General features: G+C 35.9%; 1 protein-coding gene across 2 annotated transcripts; it reads left to right on the top strand.

Moving 5' to 3' along the window:
• Nucleotides 1-3,637: 3,637 nt before the first annotated feature.
• LOC147380489 (uncharacterized) lies at nt 3,638-9,701 on the top strand. Of its 2 annotated transcripts, XM_086431649.1 has the most exons (5): nt 3,638-4,675; nt 4,807-4,867; nt 5,278-5,337; nt 5,440-5,670; nt 6,610-9,701. In XM_086431649.1, the coding sequence occupies exons 2-5, from the start codon at nt 4,844-4,846 to the stop codon at nt 7,948-7,950; spliced, it is 1,656 nt and encodes a 551-aa protein (XP_086287775.1). In that variant the 5' UTR covers nt 3,638-4,675; nt 4,807-4,843; the 3' UTR covers nt 7,951-9,701. The 2 variants fall into 2 exon arrangements, with proteins under 2 accessions (XP_086287775.1, XP_086287776.1); XM_086431650.1 differs by lacking the exon at nt 4,807-4,867 and having other exon boundaries at nt 3,640-4,675.
• The last annotated feature ends 2,954 nt before the right edge of the window (nt 9,702-12,655 follow it).

The raw sequence follows: 12,655 nt of genomic DNA, 5'->3' as shown, positions 1-12,655 counted from the left end.
ATACCAATGGTGGAATCCATACAATTCTACAACCACGTCATAATCTGAGCATTTTTCCTGAACCCCTTAGAGTAGTGAGGATCGTCAATCTTAAAAGGATCAGTTTCAGATACTTCAACTTTCCTTTGGCAGTAAGGAACACCTCAACAGATTTCAACCAAGGGATAAAATTATCTCCATTTAATTTGATGAGGTCATCTAAAGATTAAAGAACTTAGGAGGAGATAGAACGCTGGATTTCATTTCCATCAGAAATCACTCCACAGTAAACAAATCGCATCAAATAAACCAAATATGAAATACCAATCAGATTTGTTTTTTATTTTTTATTTTATATATATATATATATAGCAGATCTGATTCACAAACTAGATTGCAATAACCAGATCTGATCGAATATGATTTATGTACTTACAAATCAAATCACAGATGACTAAAGTTCCATTTTTTGATAATTGCAGATATTCGAAAAGTAGACCTGAATCTCCTAGGGAAAAACACACCATCAAACGACAACTTGCACCCAACTACAAGCACCAACTTCACTTCAACATATTCACATATTGTGAGTATTCACCAACTAGAAGATTAAAACCCTAGGTTGTAATCAGAAGCCTTAGATTTTAATACCAAGTAGATCGAAGAAGAAGAAGAAAGAGAAATAGGAGAGAATAGTAGGTTCTCAAACTTCAAGATCTAAACCTTGCTTTGATACTATGTTATTGTTTAGAAGAGAAAGTGAGATTTAGAAGAGAAGCATGGAGAGAGACTCAATAGAAAAAATCATATTCTATGAGCCTCTTCTCTTATATTTATATAAGAGAATTAGGGCTACACTAAGTGGGACGTGTGGAACTGGAAAAGACCAGTTTACCCCCACACATCCTATACATACCAAGAACAGGTAGATTTATGATTAGTATGGTGACCATTGGAGCTTTTTTGGGTTTAAAATGCGTGAGAATGGTCTCCTGGGTTCTCATTTACAGTTTGCCGACTATCTTTAGTCTTTCTGGAGGATTCTAGAGATCAAGTTAGGTATTTGAGGGCGTAGTTATGTTACTTCGAGGTTGTTTCAGGGTTGCACATTAATCTTCACAAGAGTAAATAGTTTGCAGTGGGCGAAACTCGTGAGTTACCATTCTTGGTGGCAATAATGGGATGTAAGGCTGACTCATTACCGTTTTCCTATTTGGGTCTTCCTTTAGGGGCTTCCTATAACAACAAAAGAATTTTGGACCAGGTGGTAGGGAAGTTAGAAATGAGGCTTAGTGTGTGGAAAGCGAGATATTTGTCTAAAGGAAGTAAGCTAACTTTGATCAAAAGTACTTTCTCAAGTATCCTTATTTATTTTCTATTGCTATTCACAATTCCCAAAGTGGTGGAGGGGACATTGGAGAAGTTGATGAGGGATTTTTTGTGGAATGATAGGGAGGGAAACAAGAAGTTCCATTTGGTGAGTTGGAAACTTATTTGTTTTCCCAAAAAGAATGGAGGATTGGGGATTAGAGGTTTGAAGAGAATAAATAAGGCCCTTTTGAGGAAGTGGCTTGTGAAGGAAAGTCATAGTTGCGAAGTATGGAGAAAATAAATATGGTTGGGATAGTAGTGAGGTGAAGTCTACCTACGATTGTTGTGTTTGGAAAGGTATAATGAGAGTATCCAATATGTTCAATAAAGGGATTAGTTTCAAAGTAGGGAAGTGAGATAGGGTGAGATTTTGGGAAGGACAGACTCTGTGGTGACTCAACTCTTTCACTTTAGTTTCCTATTTATATGCAGCCTCGACAAAAAAGAATGCAACAATCCACGATTGTCTGAATCACAATGGGCGAGATATGACTTGGGACTTGGGATTTATGAGGAATTTCAACGACTGAAAAATCAATGATGTGGCTTCACTTCTAAAGGTCACCTCTTCTTATCCATTTGTGAAAAATGGGAGTGGAAAGGGAGCAAGGACAAAATGTTCTCAACTCGTGCTTTCCATAATTTCCTTTTGCCTACTTCAAATTTTTCCATGGACATATTTGGTCCCTTGGAAAATTGCATTCTTTGCTTGGACAACTTGTCTTAATAGAACTCTTACCCTATTAAACGGGGTTTGGTAACCCCAAATTTTTGTCCTCTATTGAAGAAGAATGGGGAGAGTGGAAATATTATCTTTTTTACATTGTCATTTTTCTACTCTTATTTGGTCCATCTTTCTTAACCGGTTTCAATTGTCGTTGTCGTGGGTGATACCAGATTTGGTTCTTTCTTTCTCCAAAAGAAAAGATACTTGTGGGCAACTCTTCCCTTTGCAGTTTGTTGGGGGATTCGGAAAGAGAGAAATCGGAGGGTGTTCTAGGGAGAAGAAAAAGCTTCTCAGAAATTAGTTTTGGACATCATGGGCCTTCTATTTTATTGGTGCAAATTGAGTAAAGAGTTTGAAGGGGTGTTCTTTGAAGACTTTGTTTTCAAGTGGGATCTTCTTTGTTGCTAGATTCTTTGGAGTTTTTCAGGCTGCTTTGTCCTTGTATTTCTTTTGAATTTTTTTTTTCTTTTTGTTCTTTGCTAGCTTGTAGGGGGGCCATCTCAGCCTCCCCCCCTTTTTTTTCTTTCCTTTAGATCAATAAAGATTTACACTTATCCAAAAAAAAAAAAAAAAAGAAAGAACCCAAACCAACTGTTGGCTTGATTTGCACCCCTCATTAACCGTATATTGTAAGCAAAATGTACGCAATTGGTAAAGAGGAAGTTCTAAGGTTAAATGGAGTCTTAGCATTAGAAGGTTGGGTGTTGGGCCTTTCGAATTTGGCTCTGTTGGGCAAAGTGGTTGTGGAGATTTGGCATAAAGGTCAGTACTTTATGGAGGAAGATTGTTGTGGATAAGTTTGGAGAGAGGTAGTATGGGTGGGAAAGCAGTACGAAGCGTGGTCTTTGTGGGTGTGGTGTGTGAAAAGGGATCCTCAAGGTTTTACCTTTATTTTGAGTTCGAATTAGATTTATGGTTGGGTTTAGTAATAGAGTTTGTTTTTGGGAGGATCGTTGGCATGGGGAGCATTTCTTATTGGAGCAATTTTCGCTTGTATTTGGGTTGTCCTTGAATAAGGGTATCCCTAATTCCATTTTTAAGGTGGTCACAGACAGTTTGGTTGCATGGGATTGTGGTTTAGAAGGGCTTTTAATGATTGGGAGATAAAAGGAGTTGGGAAGATTGATTCATTACATGGTTGGCTTGAATTTGGCTCTCGACTCGAGCGAGGTTTGGGTGTGGAAAGAGGCAAAAGACGGCATGTTCTCTTTTTGGTTGGACTGCCCTTTCCTATGGTGGCTATCTGGGGGCCAAAAGTCCCATCCAAGGTCGTTTTCTTTGTTTGGACTATGGCTTTGGGGAAATCTCTCACGTTGGATCGTCTCATCTTTAGGGGTTTTTGTGCTCTGAATTTTTGCTCAATGTGTTGGAAAGAGGGGGAATCTGTCAACCATCTGTTCATGCACTGGATTGGGAGGTTTGGGATTTCTTCCTAATGTTGTTCGGTATGCCTTCTTGCTTTTTGGTTACAGTTAGTAGCCTCTTCGAATTGTGGATGTACTTGGGGCTCGCATTCAAGCTAGCCAAGAGAATCCTTTGGTCCTTGATTCCTTTTGCTGTGTGTTGGGGTCTTTGGAAGGAGAGGAATTGCCGTCTGTTTGAAGATAAGGATCTCTCTATGCAGAGACTATTATTTTTATTATGGGGCTTTGATTTATTTGGTATAAAATGTTTGTAGAATTTAGAGGGGTCATCGCTGAGGACTTCTTGGGAAGGTGGGACCAGGTTTATACTTTGTCTCCTGTGTAATTTTGTCTTTGTTCGGTTGTTGTAATTTCCTTGCTGGTCTCCTTGGCCACGTTAATACAATTTGCACTTAACTATATATATATATAAACATTGTCCAAAAGTTTAGATTTTCCCACCGCTGCAGCCCAAATGAAAAGAGCTACTTTGGGAGGAACTCTTAGACCGCAAATGACTGAAGTTGGAAAAACCGGAGAAGAATAATAGATATCAATGGTATGATAAATAGATTTATAAAGAGGACTCCATTGCCACTCTCAACTAGAATACATACTTTGCTTGCTATCATATGACAGTGTTTGTCATTGTTCCTCTTATCATTCTATATACAGTCTTTAAGATATAATGGCAAACAAAGGTGTTTCGTAACGCTTACTATATAGAAAACAGCAGACCTTGCTATGCTCTATTTGTTGCCATGTATAAGTTGGGTGAGTTATATATTGTTGAAACTGGTAAATGAGGTAAAATACAGTGGCCTGCTTTTCGGTCAATCATCTTTGTAATCCTATGGTTAGAAGAAATATTTATATGTTCCAATTGGCATTTTTTCTGTTTGGTTGGACCTTTTGTTTGATGCAGATTTTAGTATATATGATATCTTCCATAATATTGCATCCTGATTTTTTTGCCGACAATTTTGGTGCATTTTTAACTGATTCCTGAAAGGAATAGTTGAGGGTAGTTTTCTAAATTCTGGGTCATAGAAATATATTAGAAATTTCATCCATCTATATGGCCATTATGACCTATAAATCTGATTGTTTGACGTCTTGCACGTAAATTGTGTTGCAGATCTTTGTTAGGCAGAAAAACCGTTGCTCTTCTAAAGCGCCTGAAAATCCAATAAAGGTATGTGTGCATTCTCTTGGATATAAGAAAATCAAACGTTTTTGGATATGTACGTTCATTTTTTTGTTTGATTTTACTTCAAATGGTAATGTCTTCTTACTTATCGTATTTTTTGTGATTTCTTTGGATAGTATGTCGTCGTAGTTCTCAATCCAGAACATCCCATAGATGGCCTGTCTCTCAGATTGCATAGTATGTGATTCCCTTAAGGCCAGCCCCAAGTCTATGATGTTGATGTCTTGATGATGATCAGATTTACAAGAGTCAAAATAAATTGCCTAATTTGTAGCATCAAAATTTCATGGTATTATATTTAAGAAAGCTTCTATTGCCACCCCAAGATGTGTGCTAATTCTTTGGTGATTAACATATGAATTGGGGTGGCAGTAGAAAAAGTTGTTGTGGCAATAGAATCTCTATATATTTAATTAGATGTTAGAACCATCCAATTGATGCAATTTTAAGGGGTTTCCTATACCTGGTGGGCCATAATATAGGCACTGGGATGGTCATGTTACTTTTTCATTAATAAAACCTAAGGAGTTTACTGATCAAAACAAAAAAAAAAAAAACTGAGGAGTTTTCTTTGTTCCTTAATGTAGGCAGTTCGAAGGATGAAGACCTCACCTTTGACTGCAGAAGAGAAGGCACGCATTCACGAGGTGAATAAATTGGGGCATTCTCTGACTTCTCCTTTCTTTGAAAAATGAAACCTTGTAATCCGTAGCAATCTAAGAGTTTCATTTTTTTTTCTATAATTCCAGGGACTCAGGGTCTTGAAGCTTGACTGGATGTCTGTATGGAAATTTATTGTCCCGTATAGGGATCCATCTTTGCTACCTCGGCAGTGGCGAATTGCACTTGGAACTCAGAAGTCATATAAGTCAGATGCAACTAAAAGGGAGAAGCGACGTTTATATGAATCACGGAGAAGAAAGTGCAAAGCTGAAGCTTTGGCTAGCTGGCAAACTGCTCCTGGAAAAGAGATAAGTGAGGTCAGTTCATTTATGGTTGGCTGGCAAACAATCTGTTATTTACCAAGATATTTCCCATATTACCTGTGTGACTGTTTAAAACCTAAAAGCACTTTTTTTTCTGTTAGATTTTATTATTTTAATTTTACTCCTTTTATTTGCTAGAGGAAAAAAATGTTTTAAATGTAACTTTTTTGATAAAACATTGTAATTATTGTATGAAAAATGTTTTAAGAAATTTATTAAAATGGGGTAACATGTTTTAATAAGAGAGCTGCTATTGGCACCCCAACTTTTACTTATTACACCCCAATTAAAAGTAAAGATTAGCAGGGTGTTCAATCGTAAGACTAGCAGCTTTCACACAGGTTTCTTGGAGATCTTGGGCCTTCTATGCCTATGGTCGAAACAGAACATTGAGTTCGCGGAGATCACTTTTGACGACTTTGTTTTTAGATGGAACTCTTTATGTGATCATTGATGCTGTAGTTTTTCTTTTTCTTTTCTTTTGCTTCTTTTTGTGAGGCTTTCTCGGCCTCCTTGTACATTCTTTTGCCCTCCTTTCAATATATTATACTTTTCAAAAAAAAAAAAAAAAATAGTAAAGAAAATAAGTAAATGGTTGAGAATAAGTAAAAGTTGAGATGCCAATATAATTTTTTTCTTTTATTTTTTTGCTAGATTTTTATTTTTTGGGTTTAAGATTTTATATGAACTTAAGCATAATTGTAAACAATTATGAAAATTGTTTGAACAGGTGTTATGATATTTTGTAAAGTTGAGATTCTGATTTGAGCCGAACCTTTGTAATGTTTGAATGGTGTGTTTTAATCTTTAATTGGGGTGTGATAAATAATTTAAGAAATTGGGGTGTAATAAGTAAAAGTTGGGGTGCCAATAGCAACTCTCTTTAATAATATTGAAAAATGATTTGATCTCATTGTTTTATAATGGCTGCAGGACTATCTGGTTGATAATGCTGGTGAAGGGAATAAAAGTGGAGATGATAACATGGATGATGAAGATGAAGCCTATGTGCATGAAGCCTTCTTAGCAGATTGGAGACCTGGAAACTCCGGGTTCCCATCTTCTCAACTTCCCTTATCGAGCCTTAGCAGAAGAGATTTGCAACCACAAGAGGGGTCGTCTTGTGTTGGTGGAACACAATTTGGTGATGGGTACATGCATGAATTTCTTCCTACTTCAGAGCAATCCCAATGTCTCCAGAACGCATCTCACTTCACTCATGTTAGATATAGTGCATCTTACACCGTAGCTTCAAATCATTTCGATCCTGAATGGATGTCCAAATCTTCAAAGGGCCAGATTAGCCTGCGTCCGTATCGTGTTCGTAGAAGGAATGTTGCCCGGTTAGTCAGGTTAGCACCTGACTTGCCACCCGTAAACCTTCCTCCATCTGTTCGTGTGATCTCTCAGTCTGCTTTCAAAAGCTACCAATCTGGATCATTTCATTCTACCAAGATATCTCCAGCTCAAGTTGCAAAATCAGGATCTACATCTTATCACGATCTCGACAAAAGTGCTGATCTGGATCTTCAGATGCATCCGTTACTGTTTCAGACCCCTGAAGATGGACGCTTGGCTTGCAGTCCAATAAACTGTAGTACCACTAGCGCCTCTACTACTTTCAACTTTTTACCCGGAAATCAACTCCTTCAAGCAAACTTCCCTCAGTTTAGTAAACCTCAACACGAAGGTTCGATAATTGATCACTTTTATAAATCTTTAAGGTCAAAGGAAAACCACCCATTGAGCTCATGTGCCATTGATTTCCATCCACTTCTGCAAAGAACAGATGGTCTAAATAATGATTCAGTAGTAGTTGATTTGGAATCTTTTCGGGGAAACTCCGCGCAACATCAAAATCCTTCTGATTCTGTCATGATCGAGGCACAGGTCAACAATAGCCCTTCTGAGAAAGCAAATGAACTTGATTTGGAGATCCACTTAAGCTCTACATCTAAAGAGAAAGTTATTGGTTTGGTGGATGGTGGCAATGGAAAGGAAAGCCAAAATGTTAATAATCCATCTAGAGAAAATAGCAGCAGTTGTCGTGATCAGGCAATGTTTACTGAATGTAACATTGTTGGTGATCAGTATCTTCCAGAAATAGTGATGGAACAGGAAGAGTTAAGTGACTCTGAGGAAGAAATCGGAGAAGATGTAGAGTTTGAATGCGAGGAGATGGCTGATTCTGAAGGAGAAGAATCAGACTGTGAACAGCTTATCAAGGTATATCTACTAACGCCGATATTTCGTTACTCCTTAATTTATTTTTAAATGGCATGTACACTCAATTTAATTGATTTTTCAAGGAATATACACTTTCAATTCTTACGTATTCTGGTGTGTAAGAACTTTTTTTTATCTTATTATTTAGAACAAGCAAAGCATGCATGTTTAGCACCACCTTTCCATTGGTCAATGCTCATTCCCATGATATCCTTCTCATGTACACAACCTCTCAACAAATTTTTGAGTTTGCTTTTATATGCATTCTTACAAATTTGTTTTTTGAATTATTTCAATATGCTTATATTGTTTTGTTCTTAAATGATCTTGCCATGCTGTATGTCATGGGACAACATCACTCTCAACAGTTTAACTATGAGAAGATTATAAACACTAGTTTTGCATTGATTTTTCTATGTGGGTAAAATATACATTTAGTCTATAGGGCTCTATAGTGACCCCAAGTGGAAAAACAGAAAATCGAATTGAATTTTCTAAGTTACTACGACCTGACCCAACTAGCATATATACATGTAAGGTGTAAAACTTTGATTGGCATTAAAAAGGACTCGATAGGCATGAGACATCTGCATTTTCAAAAGCCTTGGTGAATGTACTCTGTATGCCCCAATACAGCCATGCTGAGGCAAGCCTCATGTGCATTTTTGGAACTCATGTCCTTGATTTGCTATTCCACTCTGAAGACAAGTAACAAGAAATTGATAATAACTCATATTGTACTTGTCTTCAGAGTGGAATGGCAAATAAAGGACAAGAGTCCCAAAAATGAATTGTATAATCAATTTAAGAGCTACTAATTGGATGTTTATTTATGTACTTAGGAATCCACAATCGTTATGGTCGAGGAAGAAGTTTTACCCAATGAGGATTTCATGGCTCAAGAAGAGGGTGTAAGCAATGACAACTATAATCATCAAAGGTGTGGGCCAAGGATCTTGTGTGGTCCAAAAGCCAGTGTTCATGCCACCAGTAGGGGCAACAGCCGTTCCCGCAAGTCCAGAGTGATGGAAAAAAGAAAACATAGCACAGATAGTACATTGCAATTAAGTTTACATTCGTCCATGAAAGGTTCTTCGACACACTCGAAGCCTAAACACGAAGAAAGAGGAAATGGGGATGATCAAGCGGGCAAAAATCTTCCATCTCGTCCTAATAGATCCTGCAAGAGAATGCTAATGCACCCCCTGGACACGCTGCAACGGTTCCATCCGGGCACCACCATTTTCACCCCAACAAGGAAACCTAGGAAGCGTTTGTATAGAAATGATTCTTCAGGCAAATCATCACAATGCATAAGTAACGATAAGTTGGTTGATTGCCGACCTGAAGATGATACTTGTTTGAGAATAGATATCCGAACAACAAAGGAAGATGGGCAAGGCACTGCTGGGGTTCGAAGTCCTAAAGCAAATTAAGGAACACAAGCTGCTTCTTTAGGTAAATTTTTTTTTTCTTCCCTTCCCCTTTTTGTTGTAAATATAAATATGATTTTCATAAGATGTCTTGGTTTAACTTTTGGTGTTTTCGGTTTTATTTGTCCAATTTTTGTATATCTATAGCAATGTAAGGGTCAGGTCAGAAATAATATGGTTCAATACTGCCTTCAAGGTTTTTCCTCAGCATTTGTGTAATGTGAATCTTGAGGCACCTTCGGTGATTTGGATGAATGTAAAGGGGGATTATTAAGGCTGTCAATGTATCAGGTTGGAATTGAAATGTAATCTGGTTTGATGATATATATCGGGTCTTGATCATAAGATACATTGAATTGTTCTGGATCCATTGTGATAGTTTTTAATAAAGCCTTATATCAAAGATCTGCCAAAGTAATGTTCTCCACTTGACATTAGGGTTGTCGGTGGATGCATAATTTCGTTCTTTGTTTAGTGTACGAAGCGATGTTTTAGGGTCCAACGAGGACCTGAATCAATGATATATGAGCCAGTCAATATGGTATTCATTGGAGTAGAGATCTTATCATCCATTTGTGGAGAAAGGGAATCATGGATCAAGCCTGGAGTTGTACAGATTATTCCTGTATATGTTTTATGTTTTAGTGAGTAGTAGAAATGAATTATTTGATGATCGGAATTGAACTATTTTATGATGGGAAGCAAGAACAGGAGCACATTTAGGAAATAACTTCGTTGGACATTTTTCATTTTAGGTAAAAATTTGGAGATATTTTAGTTGCTAAAATGGTAAGGGTATTGTATTCTTTATCAAAAAATGTTTGATTGTAAGGAAAATTAGGTGAAAAACGATTTGCCATGGCAAAAGAGTATTTTCACATGTTTGACGCAGCAAATAAAAAAAAATTGTTGGGAAATCGATTTGCCAGCACACACGAATCAAATTGCTTTCTTGGTTTTTTATTAGATTTCCTATTTTTTAGGCTTTAGAATAAGCTATTATATGAGGCAAATCCAATTGCTTTATCTTTTTATTTTGTGTTATTATTATTATTAAATTTTCTATTTGTTTAAAGCTTTAGAATAGGATATTATATGAGCCTAACGAGTAGTTTAGTGTGTAGTAAGTACTAATTGAAGAGCCATAGTAGTTGTGACCTCCTACTGGGAGCCTATTCAAGAGTTTAGTACTGCATTGTTTGAACTTTGAACGAGTGGTATAATGTAGATACCTTTCATGAAAAACATTTTGCTTATTAACTTAGTAAAGATTTAAGTCTTACTAAGAGTTTAGTACTGCATTGTTTGAACTTTGAACGAGTGGTATAATGTAGATACCTTTCATGAAAAACATTTTGCTTATTAACTTAGTAAAGATTTAAGTCTTACTAAGGGTTGTTTTGTTAAAATGGATAACCACATTGGCAATCTAACACCACAGCCCTCTAAATTTCATAGAAAAACTCATATATAAAAAATAAAAATAAAAAGACAATTTCCTTTGTGCTTGACCCAAAGTTTTGAAAATGGACGGCTACACAACTCTCAAATTTAAAAATAAAATCCAACAGTGAAAAGTAAGCTTTTTTTGGAATTTTTCTTTTCTAATTTCATAGAATTTGTTCTCTACAATCCTAAAGCATCTGATCATGGTTTTGAATGTCAAAAGTTGAGCCCAAGGACCCTTAAATATTGTATTTATAGATACTCTCAATGCTTGTCTAAAGAAGGAATTTTTTTTAATCCTGTTTTACAAAAGAAATTAGTTCAAATTTTTCACAAAAATGATTTTATCATGATTTTTTACCTAGGCACAAAAGACAAATTAAAATAATGATTTTTTTTTTTCCTTTCAAATGCAACTAAACAATATAAATAAAAAAAATCGCAAAATTTTCATGATGTGCTCAAACAATAGAAAATGATTTGCCTGGCAAATGATTTTTCAGGCAATCAAACATGCCCTAAGTTCAATCAGATTCCAACAGGAAATTGGTTTGGATAACATTCTCGCAAACCCTCAAAAGAGGAGAAATTAGTGAGGGTGGCTTATGTTTTTGGTTCATTCTCAACTACTACCTTTTGCGCCAAGAAGCCCTAAATTCATTCCCAAACACTGGCAGATAGATCTTTGTTTTTTTATTCCAACTCTTTGCCTCTAAAACTTAAATACGATGTTTGTGTGTGTGTGTGTGTGTGTGTGTGTTTTTTTTTCTTTTTCCACACTTTATTTAGAACAATATTTAAATTGTCAATGACATTAAAATAAAAATGGACCAAAACAATTGCAGGTGTCAACTTGCTAAGTTGGTTAAAGTTAAGGAGTGTTGTTCAAAACCTGCCTTCACCTACTAATTACTAACCTGTTTTAGCTTACAAAAAGAAAAATGATGGACCAAAACAAGACTACTCATAAAAAATTATTGAGGAAAAACTCTTTTTATGTCTTTCATAATCTCGATGTTGCCCTATTTTTCTCGCTAGAAATTTATCCACAAGATGTAGTAATTAGTAATCACAAGACATTATAACAGCAGGACTTGCTAAAATAACATTGGATTGGAACTGAATTTTTTTTTTTTTTTTTTAAATTCATCATTTGCATTTTTCCTAAAGTTCTCTTGGATGCTTGATTTTTACAAGGGATTGTTACTTGCATATCATCATCATCATCATCAATTGCATACCCAACCCAAAAACAATAGGGACCAACTAGTTGCACACCACTAAGTAGTTGGTTGCATGCGTACCAGCCTTAAAAATAATCTTTTTTTTTATAACCTCTATTTTAACCTACCAATTTCACTTCATTATTGGTCTGGTTACTTCGTCTTCTTTGCTCGTGTAAATTGTAAGCATGCTTGTCATACGTCCTAAGAATTTCTTACAAAAATGATAAAACCAACAATAATATATATGTGAACATGGTTTAAAAATGAAAAACAATGAACAAAGGAATATAATATTTTTATTTTACTTTTGAGTGCAAATGAAACACAAAAGTGAAATTTTCAAGTGGAGTGAAATTAATAGTGGGTGATGTGCAATTAGTTGATCACAAAAAACTTATTAGTCATACATCACAGGAAAAGTCTTTACGATCTCCTTCAACTTATTTCGTCTTTTATCTCCAATGTTACTGCCAATCATAGTCGGTAGTCACTGACATCTTTTCCCGGTGTCATAATTATAAATATGAAATGCAATCATTAATGGAATATGATGAAAAAATTCTTCTTTTTTTTTTTAAATTTATTGTTTTCGGAGTAATGATGTAGACTACGAGGCAGCCAATTACAAACTTTGGTCAATTAAGAAAA

This window comes from Akebia trifoliata, unplaced genomic scaffold (genome assembly GCF_017979445.1).
Source record: "Akebia trifoliata isolate Shusen 1 unplaced genomic scaffold, ASM1797944v1 Contig01390, whole genome shotgun sequence".
Taxonomy (NCBI): Eukaryota; Viridiplantae; Streptophyta; class Magnoliopsida; order Ranunculales; family Lardizabalaceae; genus Akebia; species Akebia trifoliata.
The sequence above is the reverse complement of the archived record's forward strand: the minus strand, read 5'-3'. Positions and strand labels throughout refer to the sequence as shown.

Excerpts from the sequence above, each read along its gene's own strand:
- LOC147380489 (XM_086431649.1), top strand. The coding sequence starts at position 4,844 with ATGGCCTGTCTCTCAGATTGCATA. Across the intron at positions 4,868-5,277 it reads CCTGTCTCTCAGATTGCATA|GCAGTTCGAAGGATGAAGAC; the intron begins GTATGTGATTCC and ends TCCTTAATGTAG. Across the intron at positions 5,338-5,439 it reads AGAAGGCACGCATTCACGAG|GGACTCAGGGTCTTGAAGCT; the intron begins GTGAATAAATTG and ends CTATAATTCCAG.